We start from the raw sequence: 19376 nt of genomic DNA, 5'->3' as shown, positions 1-19376 counted from the left end.
AAGAAATTTATTTATGTTAATCAACCTCTCAGTTTTATAAATCCTTCTTTTCTTAATCATGTATTCAAACTCAAAAATGTTCTATGCGATCTAAAACAAGCTCCTATAATCAAGTATGAATGTTTGAGCAAGTTTTTATTTAAAAATAGTTTTTAAAGAGAGAAGGTTGATATAACTCCGTTTTTATTAAGAAAACCGAGCATGCTATTTTTGTTGCCCATATGTTTTTGGATTCAATGCTACTAATGAATCCTTGAACATGGACTTTTTTGAAATGATACATATTAAAATCGAAAGATCTATGATGCGAGAGTTTTTGTTCTCCTGTGTTACAAATTCATCATTCGACTACTTTAAATAGATTGACCTAAGAAACAAGAAATTCAAAAAGAAATCTAAACTCTACTTTAACAAAGATGAAGAAGGATAAATTTTTTTTTCTTAAGAAGAAATGATTTCACGTTTGAAGAATCATTTTTGAAAATGAATCTCAACAAGAAAGAAATAGATTCTATAATTGTCTCTCTATGAAGAAAACAAGTTTATGAAGAAAACAGTGATCTAGCATAAGAAAATCACCTTTGTTTTTAATAAGTGAATGTTCATATGCTTTGTAATTCATCCATGGCATGAAATAGATACCACATCATTTTTCTAATTCATGTCACAATCATGTGGAATTCATGACTAACTACACCATCATAATAAACTGACCAAGTTTATTCAATTATTTGTATGAGCTAATCTCTTTTCTTCCATAGTGCCTAGTTCAAATTCTGTAATGTGTAAGAGCAGAAGTACCATCTAATCCTTTTGCATTAAAGTAGGCTACATAATCAGCAATTGTAGTTTCTCTGTACTTGGGAGGATTCTCTTCTGATAAAAGCTCCTTCATAGGTCCATACAGCTTTGAGGATGACCTAACACCTGTGGAGAAAAAGCATGCAACCGATATTCTTGGACCGACACGGTTGGCAAGTACTCTATGTTCTACACTCTTGAATCTGTCATTTGTTATAAGCTACATTTCAAACAAACATATAATTAGTTTTGAGTATGCCTCGTTAGAAAATAAACATAAAAGAGAGCATAAAACATGCCTGCAAAAGATCTCCAACATTAACTATGAGAGCCCCAGGGACAGGTTTAACATCAATCCATTTTTCTTCATGAAGAACTTGAAGACCACCAATATGATCTTGAAAAGCACAGTGAGAAAATCATTGTCGGAATGCTTGGTTGTTCCCATAGTCAATTCCGGTTCAGGGCACCGTGGATAATAATGGCAAAGAGCAAGTAGTCCTTCAGCACAACCCATGTCTTTTAAATGGTTTGGATTCAGTCCTAAAGCTTGTGACAATAATTCAAACAGTAAAGTCCCTAAATTCACCATCCGTTTCCCATATTCTAGCAATATATCTCTGCAAGAATAAGTAGGTAATTAGAAGAAAACTGAATATGACCACATGTTTTGGTGGCTATGTCGACATTCGACAACACTAGACACACATTCGATCTAAAGTGTCAGTGCTAAAAAACCGATAAAAAATTAACCAAAATTTAAGAAGCACATAAATTTCATAGACATCCATACAACATACCTGCATGCTATAGGAAAATCTTGTGGATTGGGAGTATCTGGAGCCAAGTAACACATAAAAGTATCTCTCCAATTGAGTGCTGGTGAGCTATAAATATCAAAATTGCTATTATAAATAAATGATCTATCTTGATCTCTTGTATATAAACCTTTTTTGACTTCTGCATCCATCTCATAAAACCTCTTAACTCCATCTTTCAACTCCTCAAGAACACTCAATGGAATTCCATGATTAACAATCTGAAAAAAACCCCAAGTTTCACATGCTTCCTTGAGTCTGTCAACAGTCCCTTGGTGAATATCTACAAGGTCTATGACAGGAATAGCATGGTTTGTGTTGTTGGATTTCTGATATTTGTCAGGTTGGTGATGGAATAAGCTTGGGATGTTGTTAATACCTCCATCAACAAGACCTTTGACACCAGCTTTTGTTTCATCAAATGCTTTGCGCTCATTCAACGTTGAATCAAGGTTAGGCTTGGTTGTATCAATGGTTCCCATTTTCTCTATCTTTTCTGTAGCTAGAAGAGATAACTAGAAGATACAACAAGTCAAAATATGGAGTGGAAGACAGACACGACACGTCTTTATCTTTTGAAGTGATTGTAGATTTTTGAGCAAAAATTCCTTATCGTGAATATGCAAGCATCACATGTAGTAGGAGTATTTGTAGGACAAAAACTCATTAATAGTTAAATTTAGAAAACTTTACTCCATGCCCCATTCATATAATTTTTAAAATATTTTTATTTTATCTTTTAATCTACTAAATAATTTACTATTTAATTCTTATCATTTCATTTTACTTTTCCCTTTAATAGATAACTTGCTCCTTTGTGGAGTGATCATCCATCGGTATGTCGTCATCCCTATGAACTCGACTTCTATATCAAAATATGTCTCTTCAAAAGATGTTTTAAAAGATGCTGAAATGCGACGATACCGGATCGAGGAAATGTGGATGTATATTCAAGTTACTTGAGTACTATGTATCTTCAAATGTTTGAAGTTTTACCGTTGATGAGTGGACTACTCAATCTTGACTTGGATTGAAAGTTAAAAATCCTACTAATGGTGATCAATTAACTTTTGAAGAGAAAAAAGTTGTTGTTAATGAGGAGAAATCCCAAATGAAAATCCAAATGCTCAGTATTAATATGATAAAGTATGTTGAAAAGTCCTAAGATTAATGTTAACTCAGGTAGTTCAACTCAAAATATAGTAAATACATGGAATTCACTTTTTGTAACTGGAATGGAATTATACTAACATGCTAAGAAAAAGAAAACTTCTGTGAGTATTATAAAAAGTTACAGAACATTCCGCAATTCGTTTTTTACAAGCTGCACATTCTGTGATTCAAATCTTGTAATGTGTAAGAGCAGAAACACCATCTAGTCCTTTTGTATCATAGTATGCTGCATAGTCAGCAACTGTGGTCTCTCTGTATTTGGGAGGATTGTCTTCTGATAAAAGCTCCTTAATAGGTCCATAGACTTTTGAGGATGACCTATAACCTGTTTGGAAAAAACATGCAACAGATACTCTTGGACCAACACGATTCGCAAGTACTCTATGTTCAACACTCTTGAATCTGTCATTTGTTATAAGCTACAATTCAAACAAATGCATAGTTAGTATTGAGTATACCTCATTTGGAGATAAACACAAAAGTATGTAGAAAACTTGCCTGCATAAGATCTCCAATATTAACTATGAGAGCTCCGGGCACAGGTTTAACATCAATCCAGTTATCTTGATAAAGAACTTGCAGGCCACCAATATGGTCTTGTAGCAGCACTGTGAAAAAATCATTATCAGAATGTTTTGGTGTTCCAATAGTTAATTCTGGTTGAGGACATGGAGGATAGTAATGGCAAAGAGCAATTATTCCTTTAGCACATTCCATATCATTCAGATGGCTTGGATTTAAGCCTAAACCCTCTGATAATAGTTCAAACAGTAGAGTCCCTAAATTCATCATGTGCTTCCCATATTCAAGTAGTATATCTCTGCAATGCAAGAATAAGTACGCAATTAGAAGAAAATAATTCGTGCCTTTAAATACGCGTCTTTAAATACGCGACAAAATATTGTAAGTAGTAGATTAACTTCACACTGCAGGAAAGTGTGGCATACAAACATACCTGCAGACTACAGGCAAATCTTGTGGATTGGGAGTATCAGGAGCCAAGTAACACTTAAAAGTATCTCTCCAATTGAGTGCTGGTGAACTATAGATATCAAAGTTGCTATTATAAATAAATGATTTATTCTGATCTCTTGTATAGAAACCTTTTTTGACTTCAATATCTTGCTCATGAAACCTCTTAACACCATCTTTCATTTCTTCAAGAACAGTCAAAGGAATTCCATGATTAACAACCTGGAAAAAACCACTAGTTTCACATGCTTCTTTGATTCTGTCAACAATACCTTGGTGAATAGTTGGATCTTTATCAACATCTGCAAGGTCTATGACAGGAATAACATGGTTTTTGTTGTTGGATTTCTCATATTTGTCAGGTTTGTGATGGAATAGGCTTGGGATCTTGTTAATACCTGTATCAACAAGTCCTTTGACACCAGCTTTGGTTTCATCAAATGATTTGCGATCATTCAATGAATCAAGGTTAGGCTTGGTTGTAAAAGTGGTTCCCATTTTTGTGTCTGTTGTGGTTTCTGGAGCTAGAAGAGTTGGTAGAAAAAGCAAGAATTAATGAGCAGCCATTAAAGTCATAGTGAATGAAATGAGTATTGGCACGGATCTCAAGGTGGCAAAAATGTATTTACTAGAGAACCAACCGACCATATTTTATCTATAAAATTGATATTTTCGGATGACTCTTATATGGATAATTGAGGAAATATGTGAACAATTTTTCTTTTTCAATGTCATTTTATATATATAACTTGGTTACATATTTTTGAATGGTTGGAGTTTGTAGGTATGTTCCTGGATTAATCCATTTCCACTACTTTTGGCAGGTCTTTTAAAGCATAAGAGGTTTCACTAATCTAATCTAGATATCAATCGATTATCTTGGAACTTCTAATATAGTTGATTCTCTTTAATATAGAAGATTTTAAGAGAAAAAAAAAAAAAAAAAGAGAATGAATACGATCAAATTTTGTTAACGCAATTCGGTCAGTGATATCTATCTTTGCGATTATAGAGCATTTATAATTCTCTTTTAGTTATGTTAAAATTAGAATTACATTGTTACGAGAAAATATAAACTGTTATACAAAAGTGGCGGTAGCTATCTAATAAAATAAAGATTTTTTCATTTGATTTTTGACAATTCTAAATTTCTCATTGAGAATACATATATAGAGGTAGTAATGAATAATAGAGTAAAAGACCCAAACATCTAAATAATCCAACTAAACAATAATAACCTAACTAATTAAGATAAATTCAACTTCTATCTTAAATATTTAAATTGCCTCATTTTAGACCATCTTGAATTGATGATAACTTCACCACCACCTCAATTATTTGTATTATGAGTTGAATAGTTCTTGTATTGAGAGTTATATGGATTATAGTACCTTTTGTATTCCATTAATAAAAAATTTGTTTATCAAAAAAATAAACATGAAGGCTTGCAACTTTGCTTCCATTATTTTACCAACCCAATTGAAATATATACAGTGCATTAACAGAATCAAAATAATATACCCAACCCCACCAAGTTCATTCTATTATTTGCATTATATGAACTATAACATTTTTATCTTACACATTATTTAGTTCAAATCTTGTAATGTGTAAGAGCTGAAGTACCATCTAATCCTTTTGCTGCAAAGTAGGCTATATAATCAGCAATTGTAGTTTCTCTATACTTGGGAGGATTCTCTTCTGATAAAAGTTCCTTCATAGGTCCATACAGTTTTGATGATGACCTATAATCTGAGCAGAAAAAACATGCAACAGATATTCTTGGACCGACACGGTTGGCAAGTACTCTATGTTCAACACTCTTGAATCTGTCATTTGTTATAAGCTACATTTCAAACAAACATATAATTAGTGCCGAGTATGCATCATTTGGAAATAAACACATAAAAGAATACAGAAAACATGCCTGCAAAAGATCTCCGACATTAACTATGAGAGCCCCGGGGACAGGTTTGACATCAATCCATTTTTCTTGATGAAGAACTTGAAGACCACCAATATGATCTTGTAGAAGTACTGTGAGAAAATCATTGTCGGAATGTTTGGTTGTTCCCAAAGTCAACTCTGGTTGAGGACATGGAGGATAGTAGTGACAAAGTGCAATTAGTCCTTCAGCACACTCCATGTCTCTTAGATGGTTTGGATTTAGTCCTAATGCTTGTGACAACAATTCAAACAGTAAAGTCCCAAGATTCATCATGTGTTTCCCATATTCTAGCAATATATCCCTATAACTCAACAATAAGTAGCCAATTAGAATGGTAAAATGAAGATCAAGTAACACGAAAATCTTATACACATAAATACATATATACCTGCATACTATAGGAAAATCTTGTGGCTTGGGAGTTTCAGGAGCCAAGTAACATGAAAAAGTATCTCTCCAATTGAGTGCTGGTGAGCTATAAATATCAAAATTGCTATTATAAATAAATGATCTATCTTGATCTCTTGTATACAAACCTTTTTTGACTTCTGCATCCATCTCATAAAACCTCTTAACACCTTCTTTCAACTCCTCAAGAACAGTCAAAGGAATTCCATGATTAACAACCTGAAAAAAACCCCAAGTTTCACATGCTTCCTTGATTCTGTCAACAGTCCCTTGGTGAATAGTTGGATCTTCTTTGTTATCAATAATATCTAAAAGATCTATGACAGGAATAGCATGGCTAGTGTTGTTGGCTTTCTGATATTTGTCAGGTTGATGATGGAATAAGCTTGGGATCTTGTTAATACCTGCATCAACAAGTCCTTTGACACCAGCTTTTGTTTCATCAAATTTTTTGCGTTCATTCAATATTGAATTAAGGTTAGGCTTGGATGTATCAGTTGTTCCCATTTTCTTTGTGTTTGTAGTGGTCGGTAACTAGAAGAGTTAGTAGAAGAATAAAGAATTTATATTGTGTGACACATAAGAGTTACGTATATAAAAAGTTAACTGGACCCAAAATAACTAGTGTGATATTCAATCATATGATTGTATTTGTTCTGGTATGTGTCAAGGTCCAACCAAACCATATGATTTCAACTGTACATGACTTGGAATTATATTACTTAAAACGAAATTGCTTAAGACATCCTAAGTATTGCTTCCCCAACCTAGTGAAAAATCAAAATTATCTTTAAAATTCGAAAAGAATCTCCGAACGCACCTTAATCACATTCGTTTTTGAGCCAGATTCTAAGGCTAAGTAAAAAAAAATTACGGAAATACATCTCCGTGTAACTTACGGATATGTATCTCTAGACGCTATTTTAATCAAATGCGCACGAGAGTCTCTTCTCCTTCCTCACTTCTCAAAATATTCTGAAACTCTCCAAGCCCTCAAAACCTCTCAACTCTCAAACTCTCTCATCACACAAACCCTCAAACTCATTCAACACACTTTCAAGTTTCCTCCATCAACATCCAATCGATCAAAGAGCTCAACATCAATCTCACATTTGATAAGTTTTTATTTCTTTATAGTTTTTTTATTTCAATATACATTTGTAGAAATTGAACATTAGATTAAGTTATAGGTTGTTTAGATATGCTAATTTGATGAATAATGTGTTTGATAGATAGTTTAAAGGGTATATACATTACTTTTTATGTTTGATTGGACTGCACTGCTACCAGTTTTCATTCTTTTGAGTTGCAGAACAATCCGGATGCATCTTCGTATTTTTTTAACGTTTTGATTTCCAGAATTCGGAGATGCATTTCTGGATTTTTTTCTCTCTGCATTGTTTGACTCCATTCAATTATGTTTCACCTGTATAATTCTTGTGTGATTTAACTATAGGTATTATGGCTGATAACCAAGATAGATTGAGACACGACAAAGTTGCGTATCATGCATCGCTTAGGAGGGAAAGAGTCTGATTATCGCAGGCACCAGTCGGTTCTACTTTGGTTGATTGGGAGGTGTCAACTTTTGAGGCTCATGCATCTCCTCCTTTGTCTTCCCGTAAAAGACATGTGTCATCTCTTGATGCCCAGAAGCTCCACCAATACATGTTTAGGCACGCCAAGCACGCCAAGCACCCTAGGGATTTAGAGGAGGCCCGTCTGACTTATTGCTACTGCCTTTATATCCATAACGTGCTGCTAGGCATGTGTGGAAAGAGAGGTAAATATTTGAAAGTCCCAATTATATTCATTATTTGAAACACATTTGTTATGATATTTGAAATTTCTAATGATGATTTATTATGTTTAAGACTATGATGCTTTAAAAATACAATCATACATATAGATGACATATGTCTTGTAACACCCTAATCCCAAAAACACATTAAAAGGTCTTGCAAATTAATTCACACCATCCTCGTAAAAACATCCTTTTCAATTATGATTAAGCAGCGGAAACCAAAACTTCATCAATGCAACATAAAAATATCATACTTTTATAAAATAACATAGTCCCCACTATAAAGAAATAAATTCAACAATCTTTTAGAAATCATCCACCAAACGAAAAACTCATCCCAATGTTACACTGTCATAGAGGAATACGTAAATACTAAGTAAAACCCAAAAACGATAAAATGAAGTCGCATCTACGCCAATCCTTCCACACAGCAGCTACTAATGGTCCTCTACGTGGGTATATGTACCATCAGCACAACGAGCCACACAAGCAAACAAAAAGGGGTGAGAAATATTTTCATAATGTTAATGGTGTATGTAAGCATATCATTACACCCTAAGAATAGCGCTTAGCCAGATCATAACTCACACTGATCACACCCCTCGAAAACTTATACCTAAGCATATCATTCAGCCATAGAGCCTCTCACCTCACGTGAGCAGGACTCCCAAAACCAACGTAAAACACCATCATACAGGGCTTCTCGCCGCCGTGGACAAGCCCTAACCACCATACAACGAAATATACCTACTAAGGCGTCTGAGTTCCCCTATCCTTACAGAAGGAACACGCACACCTGTATTTTTTGACCAGTACAATTTTCAAGAAAGTTTGTACAGACTTCCTAAAACGGAAAACTTTCATTATTAGTATAAATTTTTCCCTAAACTAGAGGTTTGCAATCTTATTAACTATATACAACTCTTTCAATTATGTAAAGATGATAAACAAGCTTTGTTGTGTGTGTTTGTGTTAATCAGAAATTTCAAATCCTGAAATATGGCAAAGGAGAAGTTCCATCAAGGCCTCTTGCCATGGAGAAGACAACATAATCATGAACTGTAGTTTCCTTGTACTTTGGAGGATTAACTTCTGATACTAATTCCTTTATAGGACCATAAAGCTTTGTTGATGGTTGAAAACTTGTGCTAAAAAAGCTTGCAACTGATACTCTTGGACCGACATGGTTTGCCAATACTCTATGCTCAACACTCTTGAATTTGTCATTTGTTATAAGCTGTCATAACAATGTAAATTAGTATAAGTATAACACTAACAGTGCATCAAAATTATGAAAGCTACCTGTAGAAGATCGCCAATATTGATGACGAGAGCACCTGGCATAGGTGATACATCAACCCAACAACTTTCATGAAGAACTTGTAGGCCACCAATATGATCTTGTAGAAGCACAGTGATAAAGTCGTTATCAGTATGTTTGGTTGTTCCCAAAGTCAATTCTGGTTGCGGACAAGAAGGATAGTAATGGCAAACGTTTGCAAGTCCCTCATTGCATCTCATGTCATTTAAATAATTTGGATTCAGTCCAAGTGCTTCTGATAATAACTCAAACAATACATTTCCTAGTTTCATAACTTGCTTTGAATATTCCAACAGTATATCTCTGCAACCACATATGCACAAAAATGCTTTAATCTCAACTATTATCAAATTCAAACACTAAGATTTTCACTAAGGAGATCGATAGCCATGATAAACGGACATCTAGGTGTGTCATAGTGTCTGACACGCGTCGTGTTTCAGTGTCTGTGAGAGAGTCCGTGCTTCTTAGATCCATAGTGCGAGGGCATCATAATTTAAAGGCTAATGGTTTAGTTAAGATTATATCTAATATATACCTGCAAACTGATGGCAAATCTTCTGGTTTAGGTGAATGAGGAGCCATTAAACAGTAAAAGGTATCCCTCCAATTAGCTGCTGGTGAAGTGTAAAGATCAAAGTTACTATTATAAATCAAAGGCTTAACAGCATCACGTGAGTAGAATTCTCTTTTCACCTCAGGATCTTGCTCAAAGAATCTCACAACTCCGTTCTTCATCTCGTCCAAAACACTTACTTCAATTCCATGATTAACAACTTGAAAGAAACCCCATGTCTCAGATGCTTCTCTAATTTTCTCAACAACTGTTTTTCTTCTTGTTGGATCTAGATGAATATCAACAAGATCAACAGAAGGAACAACAAGTTTGGTGGTTCTACTTGAAGATGCAGCTGAGTCTATATCAAATTCATGATGGAACATGCGAGGGATGTTTGTGATAGAAGCATCAGCAAGTCCTTTAACACCATCTTTTGTTTCATCAAAAGCTTTCAGCTCACTTGCTCTATCATACTCAAGTTTTGTTTCAACCGAAACTTCACTCGTTTTAGAGATTTCCATTTTTGTCTGTCAAATTTTTTGGATGTAGTTTTTCTATACAACAAGTAGGAGTCTTGAAGAGATAAAACTGTATTAATTGGGCTGTGGCTAAAATGGTCCACACATAGTAGACAACAACTTTGACCAAAAAATATCTTTTTTTATACACATAAATGATAATTATTACAAAATAAAAGTCTTTTTCTTTTTTTCAATACCAACAATAAATAACCAGAATGTTATCTTTATTTACAGATTCCATGAGCTGAACTATTGGCATAAATATCTGTATTTATATTTTACCTTTCTTTTATCTCTTTCACTCTTTGTTTCAATCTTGAATATACTATTTTCTCTATCACACAAAAATTCTCCATGGAGAAATCAATTCATATTGCAGTTGTTCCTGGTGTTGGATATAGCCATTTATTCCCACTTCTTCAATTCTCCAAACTACTTGTTCACCTTCATCCATATTTTCATGTCACATGTTTAGTTCCCTCGCTAGGATCACCTCCATCTGATTCTAAATCAATCCTTCAAACTCTTCCGTCGAACATCAACTGTACTTTTCTTCCATCTGTGGACTCCAAAGATCTTCCACAAGGAATTCCCTTAGAAATTCAACTTCAACTCACACTGGCTCATTCATTGCCATCAATCCACGAGGCCTTGAAGTCCTTATCTTTAAGGACACCCCTTGTGGCCTTACTGGTTGATTCATTTGCAGTTAAAGCATTGGATTTGGCTAAGGAATTCAACATGTTGTCTTATGTTTACTTTCCTTCTGCAGCTACCACTTTGTCTTCGTACTATCATTTGCTTAAATTGGATAAGGTAACATCATGTGAGTATAGAGATCTTCCAGAGGCTATTCAATTACCAGGGTTTGTACCGATTCACGGCCGTGATCTTGTTGATCAAGCTCAAGATAGATCAAGTCAAACTTATAAACTCTTACTCGAGCGAGTTGAGAGAATCCGTCTTGTTGATGGGATTCTTATTAATAGCTTCCTTGAAATTGAAAGAGGATCTATAGAAGCACTGACAGAAGAAGGAAGTGGTAACCCTCCTGTGTATGTTGTTGGACCTATTATCCAAAAGGGAACAAAATCTGATGATGATGTTAAGAGGTTGGAGTGTCTGTCATGGTTGGATAAACAACCACCGTGTTCGGTTTTGTATGTTTCGTTTGGGAGTGGTGGCACACTTTCACAAGAACAAATTGATGAGTTGGCTTTTGGTTTGGAATTGAGTGATCAGAAGTTCTTATGGGTGTTAAGAGCACCGAGTAGTTCAGCGAATTCAGCATATCTTTCACAAAATGATGTTGATCCTTTGGAGTTTTTACCATCGGGGTTTTTGGAGAGAACTAAGGAAAAAGGTTTGGTTATTCCATCATGGGCACCCCAGATTCAAATCTTGAGTCACAGTTCAGTTGGAGGGTTCTTGACTCATTGTGGTTGGAATTCAACTCTTGAGAGTATGGTCCATGGTGTGCCACTGATCACATGGCCTTTGTTTGCGGAGCAGAGAACGAATGCGGTTATGCTGAGTGAGGGCTTAAAAGTTGGACTGAGGCCAAGACTTAATGAGAATGGAATTGTCGAAAGAGTACAAATTGCTGAGTTGATCAAGCGTCTCTTGGAAGGAGAAGAAGGTGAGAAACTGCGTAATAATATGAAGGAGTTGAAAGAAGCTGCTAATGGTGCAGTTAAAGAAGATGGTTCTTCTACAAAGACTCTTTCTCAATTGGCACTCAAACAGTGGCGGATCCAGAAATTTTTGTTGGTGGGGGCAAAAAGTAGTGTAACTATTTTGACTAAAAAAATATTACAAATTTTAAAATAATTATAATAACATATAAATTCAAATTATATAAAAATTTATATAAATTATATTTATTTCTTATGAATTTCTTTGTTCCAAAAAATTTTAATGACTCTTTACTATTAATATTATCAAATCTGACGCTATAAATATGACACTTTATTATACATAAAATTGTATAACCGTTCAATCGCTTATCCTTCATATATGAGTGCATATTTTATTCTCTTTAAAATTTATGGTCGAAAAAAATTTTATTTTTTAACAAAACTAACTACACATCTGCGTTCAAAAAAACTACACATCTAACACTTTTTAAATAAAATGTCAAATTAAAGACAAACTATTTTTATAAAGAGTGGAAGAATTTATAATAAGAATTTAAAAAACAACAATTAAAATAGTTGAAGTTAAAAGATAAAATTATGACGTGTAATTAAGTATAAATTAATGTGATGTGACTACTTAAAATTTATGGGGGCTCTAAATAATATATAAGTTAATGGCATTAAAAAAAAATTGTTCTTGTGGGGGCTTAAGCCCCCAATACCATGAACCTGCATCCGCCCCTGCACTCAAATGGAGAAATTTGGTATAGAAAACCAAGCTTTTTGGAAAAAATATGCACTCTTAAGATCTCATTATTTGACATTATTTTTCACTGTTTACTTTAGTTTATCTTATCTTCAATAAGTGTTGTACACCCAATATTGGATGTTGCGTAATTCTCAGTACTTTCTATGCACATTGGATGGTTAGAAGCAATTGACTAGTTTCTAGATCTAGTGGTCCCTGCATGTTGAAGTTTAAACTTACATTATCTTGAAGAGACAAACATGGTATGGTGTATATTATATACATACATAGCTTAAATCCTTTATTAAGTTGATAGACACAGTTTTATCTCTATTTTTTCCTTAGTCCTGCATATACACACTGGCACAAGATTTAAGTTGTTTGAAGGCGTTTGGTTGTCATTTTATGCATCCGATTTTCTCACTGATAGGCACAAGTTTGATCCTAGAGCAAGAAAAGGCACTTTCTTACTATACAAACAAGAAATGAAATGTTATGTAGTTCTTGAAATCAATAGCAGAGAAACTGTAGTATCTATAGATGTCCATTTTATGATCTGGAATTTTTTGTCTTACAACATTTCTATGCCTCAACCTATATCTCACACTTCCATCACTGGAGCCAATATAACAGACAATACTAACCTAGAAGACTAGAATTAACCAATTCAATGCCTTGTTCGTCACTTAGCTACTAGTCTGCTCGCGTAGGTAGATTATATCATTCTGCTGCGACTTTCCTTGACGCAGCTGCTTGCTGATGACTTGTTGGCCGTCTTCGTTATTTGACAACTACCCGGCCTAAAATCGGGTATGCATCACAACAACTTGGTCAGTATATGGCATGTCCTACTGAAACTCATTACAAGGCTGGTCTCCAAGGAAATGGATAGCATCATGGCCAATAATAACATTATTAATTGGTATTATATTTCACAGTTATCTTCAATATGTGTTGTTGGATATTGCATTACTTCTTAGTACTTTCTATTGGTAAGTGGTGACTATATCTCTAAGTACTGTCATGATTTAGCAGATCAAAATCTCTTAGTACTTTATTACAAATGTTGAAAATTTGGAAAGAATGTAAATACAATTTACTTTGACAGTAAAAACAAAAAAAAAGAGCTGTTGTATTTTTCTCCAGCTTCAATCCTTTTCAAGTACACCAGACCTATGCTGCTGTCCCAACCTAACCTCCAACAAACCTTTCATAAATGCTGTCCAAAACAGTCCAAAGATTACACAAAAATGGCATAACAAAAAACTGCATCAAAAAGCAATGAGACAGTATACCAAACCTATTCAATTGCTGTCCAAAATCCACCTCAATACCTCTATAAAAAAAAACTCTGTTTCTAGATAACAGAACACGTTAACTCTGTTTTTTTCTTCTTCTTATTTTACTATATATATTCTTCTTCTCTCACTCTACTCTTGTCTTACATCTCTATTTTAAACTTTTTTACTCTACACTGTTTTTTTTTTTTTTCCACTTAATTTCTGTTTTATTTATAGATAGATAATGGGAATGACATCAAAACATTATAGAAAAACTCTTAAACAAATTCAAATAAGTTTGAATTTTAAGATGTGATATTTTGGATTTGTGTAAGAGTTTTTCTATGATGTTTTGAATCTTTATTAAGCATTGATATTTGGCATTTGATTTTATAAATCTTTTAGGAGTGTTAGTGTTATTAGTTTTGTTGTATAGACCCAAATTCCATGTATAAATTGTAAAAACGAAATGAATGAAGTAGAGGTCCATCTTGTCTCAACAAGAGGAAGGACCGACTTACTTTCCTTGGAGTTATTGATTCAATTTTTTTTTATCACTTCGAGTTACTGGAAATTACACCTTTTAAAATTTGATATACAACAACCCTGTTCTATTTGTCCAAACTAAATTGATTTAGTCAATCAAACTTTTAGACAGTGGGCAAATGAAATTTTGTAAAAGGAAGATTTTACTTAATGATTGTTTGATGGGTGTTTCATGAGTGGTTGAAATGTGTCAAGTGCTGAGAACTTGGTAAGTTCCACCATGAGGTCAAATTTACTGTGAGATTTTGCCTCATGTTAGATCTTACTCAAGTATTCAGCATTTGACACATTTCACCACTTGGCAGATTTCATCACCCGTAAGTAAAAGTCTCATTTTATAAAAAAATCTTTTCACTCCAGTCTAAAAATATTTGAACGGCTAAATCAACCATGGTAAGGAACAAGTCGGTTCTAGCTTGGACTATTACATCATGTTCAATTGGTGGAAATTGAGCATTGTTGTCGTAATATATTATTCCAGGAACCATGTGGTCTTCATTCAAATCAAATTTCAAAAAAATCTGGATCAATAAATAGTCTCCAAGGAAACTCAGTAGTTCCTTTCTCCTGTTGACCCCATGATGTACCTTTACTTCATTCATCTTACTTGTTTACCGTTTTCACAACTTAGTACACTAAGTTCATAGTGTTTGTAAAGAAGCAACGTCAGACGTGTCAGCAACGGCGAAGTCACACGTGCATCAGTGAATTAGGCACTCTCCTATTTCCTATTCTTTAATCTTTAGTGCTTGATCTTGTCTTAGTTCTTCTTCTTTTTTCTTCTGTTAGGTTTAGGAAATTTAGGGTTTTATGTTCGTTGTGAGGTGTTGAGAGATGAAGCTCAGTGAAATTGGTGATGTGGTTTGAAGATTAAGTGTTAGGGTTTAGAGGTCGATTAAGGCTACTAAGGGAGGCAGGTTCAAAATCACGGGGGGAAGCTTTGATTGTAGGTGAAAATGGATGAGTGGTTGGAAGAGTTTTGTGCAGAAGGTGGATACTAGAAGTCTTAAGGGAAATTGATGAAGGGGAGAGTTGAAGTTTATATAGATTAAGGAGGGAAAAGTTAGTTAAAAATAAAGGATGGAGATTCGTTGCTTTGGTGATCCGTGTGCATTGGTTAAGGGTGGGATTGAATTGTTAATTAGTTAGGATTTGTGTTCCTCTAATGTGAGTTTGAAAAGTTTTTGTATTAGTTCGAAGCTGTTAGAGGTTGTTATAGCAGTTAGAGTGTGATTGGAGGGATTTGGGAGTGATTTAGAGCCCTTGGGTTATTAAGTTGCTATCAGTAAGTTAGTTAACTGTACTAGGTTCGTTAGACGTGAATGAATCGGGGCCATTAGATAGTGATCCGTGTGAGGAGTTTTAAGAGTAACTGAGATGAATCGAAATTGCATTTGTGTTTTCTCTAACTGGGAATTTGTTGTGTATTTGTGTTTGTTTGACATCCTCATTTGGGTTGAATTTAACTGGTAGGATGCAGTTAGGAGATTCAGTTAGTTGTAAGTTGGTTTGGAAGTTAAGTTAGTTAGAATATCTTACCTTGAATGTTGCACTAATTTTTTTGAATGAATGATATTGATTTTGATTGAATATTTGTAATATTGGTTTATTGCATTTTCATTGTTTCAGCATGAATGAATGTGTGGCTGTAGGATTTATTTGGATTTAGCTTTATACATTGGGATTGTTCTAAATTCTTCCCTTGTGCATTTTGATGGCATTGAATGTATGCATTTGATTGAAGTGGTTGCCTAGTTTAGCACTTAATAACTTTGATTGGGCATAATGCATAGTGGAAGGTTTGATTCATAGTGTATAGTTTGAAGCAAAGCAGAGTTATTTTATTTGGTTTTTGAAGTATAATGCTAGGAAGCAAGGAATTAGATATGCCCAACTACAATGGTTGAAGCTTGGAGTGCTAAGTAGATCAAGAGATTTGAAGAATAAGGAAGCACAAGACTTTTGATCAACAATGTTGACCAAAAAGTCAACTTGTCTGTTTTTGTATTTTTTCATGTAATTGAATTATAACATAATGTGTAATCTTATTATTAAATGCAACAAATATTCAAGAGTAATGCTATTCTTACACCCAATATTTACACCAAACATTGTTCACCGTATTTATACGGTGAACAGTGTTTTTTTAAAATCAAATAATAATATTTATTTTGTATTTTTACTTAATTACGGACGACAACATTGTTCATGTACGGACGTGCATTAACCAACTTCATTACTGCATTAACCAAGTTTTTACACTGCATAATCAAATTTGGTGACTGCTAAAAATTATTTTTAATACCTGGATGTTGCATAACCAAGTTTTTACACTGTATTAACCAAATTTGAGTAATGATATTCTTACACCCATGAACAGTACTTTACAGTAGTCATCAAATTTGGTTAATGCAATGTAAAAACTTGGTTAATGCAGTAAAAAAGTTGGTTAGTGCAATATCCAGGTATTAAAAATAATTTTTAGCAGTTATCAAACTTGGTTAATGCAGTAATGAAGTTGGTTAATGCATGTCCGTACATGAACAGTGTCGTCCTTAATTTTAAAAATAAAAATAAATATTATTATTTTATTTAAAAAAATATTGTTCACCGTATAAATACGGTAATTAGTGTTTAGCGTAAGTATTAATGTAAATGTTGGGGGTAAGAATAACATTACTCAATATTCAATACCATTAATTAAAAAAAATCAGTGCAAGCAATTTCAAGTCTATGGTAGTTGTAACATTCTGACTGCCAATATTCAAGATACATAATTTTGAATGTACAGAGTTGAAAAAAATTTCGTTATCCTAAATGAATAATTCGAAAATTTAGATCTCAATTCTCATTTATTTTATTAAAAAATTTTTTTTTTCTACTACATCCAATAATATATAGTAAACATATCCCCTCTCTAATATTACTATATAATGGTTGCATTCATTTTAGTATATTTGTCTAATAGTCCATCAATTTTTTATGTAAATTGTTGGAGATTATTTATTAAATTCAAAGAGGAATTTTAATTTTAATTTTAATTTTAGACCTCTTTTCACATGTTTTTAAATCACTAGTCACCGTCACTGTATTCATGGGTCAGGAATGTCTGCCATTGTGGATATGCTTACCATCTTGTTAGTCTGCATCACCGAAAAAAAAGCCATAATACTAACAACCCAACAAGCACGGCTACTAATCAATCACAATAATCGTGTTTTTGTTACTATTAATTAATTGTCACAACTCACAAGTCACAACACTAAATTAAGTGTGAAATGATGAATAATGTCGCAATACAATTACGGCTAATTGATTATAATTATTAATAAAGAAAATTATTGATTCCATCCACCAGCCAAATTGCTTATTTAGTTGTGTTATTTCAACACACAATTTTTGACATTGTAACTTTAACCTTGTATATTATTGAGGGATATTGGTTGTTAGGAATAGGTTGGTCTGAGCTAACCTTTCTCAAGTCCGAGTCTGATCTTCTAAAGTATCAAAGTCTAAGTATAGTTTTTGGCTTATCATGAATAGTCTGATCTTTTTGAATGTCTGGTTGGACTGTTAGTCTACTTAAAAGTCTATTTTATTTTAACATATATAAATAAGCAATTCAATTAATATTTTTTAGACCAAAAACTAAAATATCAATGGTATTAAAGTTTGTTTGCATTGACTTATATGAACTTACCTATTAACGTAAGTATTCTGAGACTATCTGTCTAAGAAAACTTATGAAAATAATTTATGACAAAGTTTATAAGATGTTTTCAGTCTATTCTAATAAGTTCTTCAAGATAATCGATTTTTTTTCTGTATTTTAATTCAAAGTACAAAGTAAAATATCATTATAATAATGAAATTATTCATATTTATTTATATAAGCCTGACTACTAGGTTTAAAAGGCTTTCTTGGTGGCCTGAGACCTAACATTTTTAACTAAATAGACTTATTGAAAAAACCTAGTCTTTTTCTATTTAATAAAAAGCCTGATCTGATCTGAACCTGAATACGTTAGGCTGTAGGTTCATGTTAGTTGGACTGGTCTATTCCTACCCCTAATTAGGAGAGAGAAAAATTAAAACTCGAAACTTAAAAAAAAAAACTTGCAGATTAATTTGTGTAAACTAACATTACTAAAAAAAATTTATAGATTAATTGGTGTAAAAGAACCTAAAAACACCACTAAGCACTAAAGCCCGTGTAACATGTAATTCTTCATTATCCAAAAACGCAAATTTCTCCCTCCAAACACGCACCACCGTTTAAATAGATCTAACGACTATTGGCACAACGTGCCTCGTTTCATGCGAACAATTTTAAAAAGAAAAATGTGTCATTTCAAATATTCAAATCTAATCTCACCATCGCATTACTTTTCATTTTCTCATTGAGTTAAACATTAATGATGTTAATCTTGAAGGTCAACTCTCTCTTTATCATAACAAAAACTTACTCTATTAAATAAAAATCTCATTCCACCATTCTATTATTCTGGTTCTATAACATTACAATCTTCGATACACTCCACCCTATGACATTCACAAATGATTCAAACATCCACAATTATTTTGCATATTTAAATCATTTTATATTGTGTGAAATCTCTATCATAAATTTCATAACATGGGCCCGCCCCTAATAAAGTGAGCCCCATATATTTAAATTTTAAATCTTTGAAATCATTCTTGAAACAAGACAAGCTATATACATATCTTTTCCAAAACAAAGGTGATTGGTCTAGTTAAAGCTGGAAGGCATCTTTGTGTTGGGTACAGTACAGTATCCATATTTAGTATTAAATATATACTAACTCATTTGTTTTCATAT

At 33.3% G+C, this 19376-nt stretch overlaps 4 protein-coding genes and 1 pseudogene across 4 annotated transcripts; 1 reads left to right on the top strand and 4 right to left on the bottom strand.

Annotated features, from left to right (window-relative positions):
• Positions 1–541: 541 nt before the first annotated feature.
• Positions 542–2751, bottom strand: LOC131616127 (1-aminocyclopropane-1-carboxylate oxidase homolog 1-like; annotated as a pseudogene).
• Positions 2752–2874: 123 nt separating this feature from the next.
• Positions 2875–4452, bottom strand: LOC131616126 (1-aminocyclopropane-1-carboxylate oxidase homolog 12-like). Its single transcript, XM_058887379.1, has 3 exons — positions 3748–4452; positions 3291–3612; positions 2875–3211 (listed from the first exon to the last, which is right to left on the bottom strand). Exons 1-3 carry the CDS (start codon positions 4260–4262, stop codon positions 2960–2962), a joined length of 1089 nt encoding a protein of 362 aa, XP_058743362.1. The 5' UTR covers positions 4263–4452; the 3' UTR covers positions 2875–2959.
• A 744-nt stretch (positions 4453–5196) lies between these two features.
• On the bottom strand, positions 5197–6827 carry LOC131616125 (1-aminocyclopropane-1-carboxylate oxidase homolog 1-like). The gene is made up of 3 exons (XM_058887378.1): positions 6101–6827; positions 5692–6013; positions 5197–5610 (listed from the first exon to the last, which is right to left on the bottom strand). Exons 1-3 carry the CDS (start codon positions 6625–6627, stop codon positions 5359–5361), a joined length of 1101 nt encoding a protein of 366 aa, XP_058743361.1. The 5' UTR covers positions 6628–6827; the 3' UTR covers positions 5197–5358.
• Positions 6828–8157: 1330 nt separating this feature from the next.
• Positions 8158–10424, bottom strand: LOC131616124 (1-aminocyclopropane-1-carboxylate oxidase homolog 12-like). Its single transcript, XM_058887377.1, has 3 exons — positions 9784–10424; positions 9227–9548; positions 8158–9161 (listed from the first exon to the last, which is right to left on the bottom strand). Exons 1-3 carry the CDS (start codon positions 10323–10325, stop codon positions 8910–8912), a joined length of 1116 nt encoding a protein of 371 aa, XP_058743360.1. The 5' UTR covers positions 10326–10424; the 3' UTR covers positions 8158–8909.
• A 137-nt stretch (positions 10425–10561) lies between these two features.
• Positions 10562–12259, top strand: LOC131616123 (hydroquinone glucosyltransferase-like). Its single transcript, XM_058887376.1, has one exon. It carries the CDS (start codon positions 10680–10682, stop codon positions 12153–12155), a length of 1476 nt encoding a protein of 491 aa, XP_058743359.1. The 5' UTR covers positions 10562–10679; the 3' UTR covers positions 12156–12259.
• The last annotated feature ends 7117 nt before the right edge of the window (positions 12260–19376 follow it).

This window comes from Vicia villosa, linkage group LG7 (assembly GCF_029867415.1).
Source record: "Vicia villosa cultivar HV-30 ecotype Madison, WI linkage group LG7, Vvil1.0, whole genome shotgun sequence".
Lineage (NCBI taxonomy): Eukaryota > Viridiplantae > Streptophyta > Magnoliopsida > Fabales > Fabaceae > Vicia > Vicia villosa.
This window is presented reverse-complemented; position numbering and strand designations above follow the sequence as displayed.

What these genes read in the sequence shown, in the direction of transcription:
- LOC131616126 (XM_058887379.1), bottom strand. Translation starts at nt 4,262, where the DNA reads ATGGGAACCACTTTTACAACCAAGCCTAACCTTGATTCATTGAATGAT. An exon ending in GATTTGCCTGTAGTCTGCAG is followed by an intron (nt 3,613 to 3,747) that starts GTATGTTTGTAT and finishes CTTGCATTGCAG; the next exon opens with AGATATACTACTTGAATATG. An exon ending in ATATTGGAGATCTTATGCAG is followed by an intron (nt 3,212 to 3,290) that starts GCAAGTTTTCTA and finishes TTTGAATTGTAG; the next exon opens with CTTATAACAAATGACAGATT.
- LOC131616125 (XM_058887378.1), bottom strand. Translation starts at nt 6,627, where the DNA reads ATGGGAACAACTGATACATCCAAGCCTAACCTTAATTCAATATTGAAT. An exon ending in GATTTTCCTATAGTATGCAG is followed by an intron (nt 6,014 to 6,100) that starts GTATATATGTAT and finishes GTTGAGTTATAG; the next exon opens with GGATATATTGCTAGAATATG. An exon ending in ATGTCGGAGATCTTTTGCAG is followed by an intron (nt 5,611 to 5,691) that starts GCATGTTTTCTG and finishes TTTGAAATGTAG; the next exon opens with CTTATAACAAATGACAGATT.
- LOC131616124 (XM_058887377.1), bottom strand. Translation starts at nt 10,325, where the DNA reads ATGGAAATCTCTAAAACGAGTGAAGTTTCGGTTGAAACAAAACTTGAG. An exon ending in GATTTGCCATCAGTTTGCAG is followed by an intron (nt 9,549 to 9,783) that starts GTATATATTAGA and finishes ATGTGGTTGCAG; the next exon opens with AGATATACTGTTGGAATATT. An exon ending in ATATTGGCGATCTTCTACAG is followed by an intron (nt 9,162 to 9,226) that starts GTAGCTTTCATA and finishes TTGTTATGACAG; the next exon opens with CTTATAACAAATGACAAATT.
- LOC131616123 (XM_058887376.1), top strand. Translation starts at nt 10,680, where the DNA reads ATGGAGAAATCAATTCATATTGCAGTTGTTCCTGGTGTTGGATATAGC.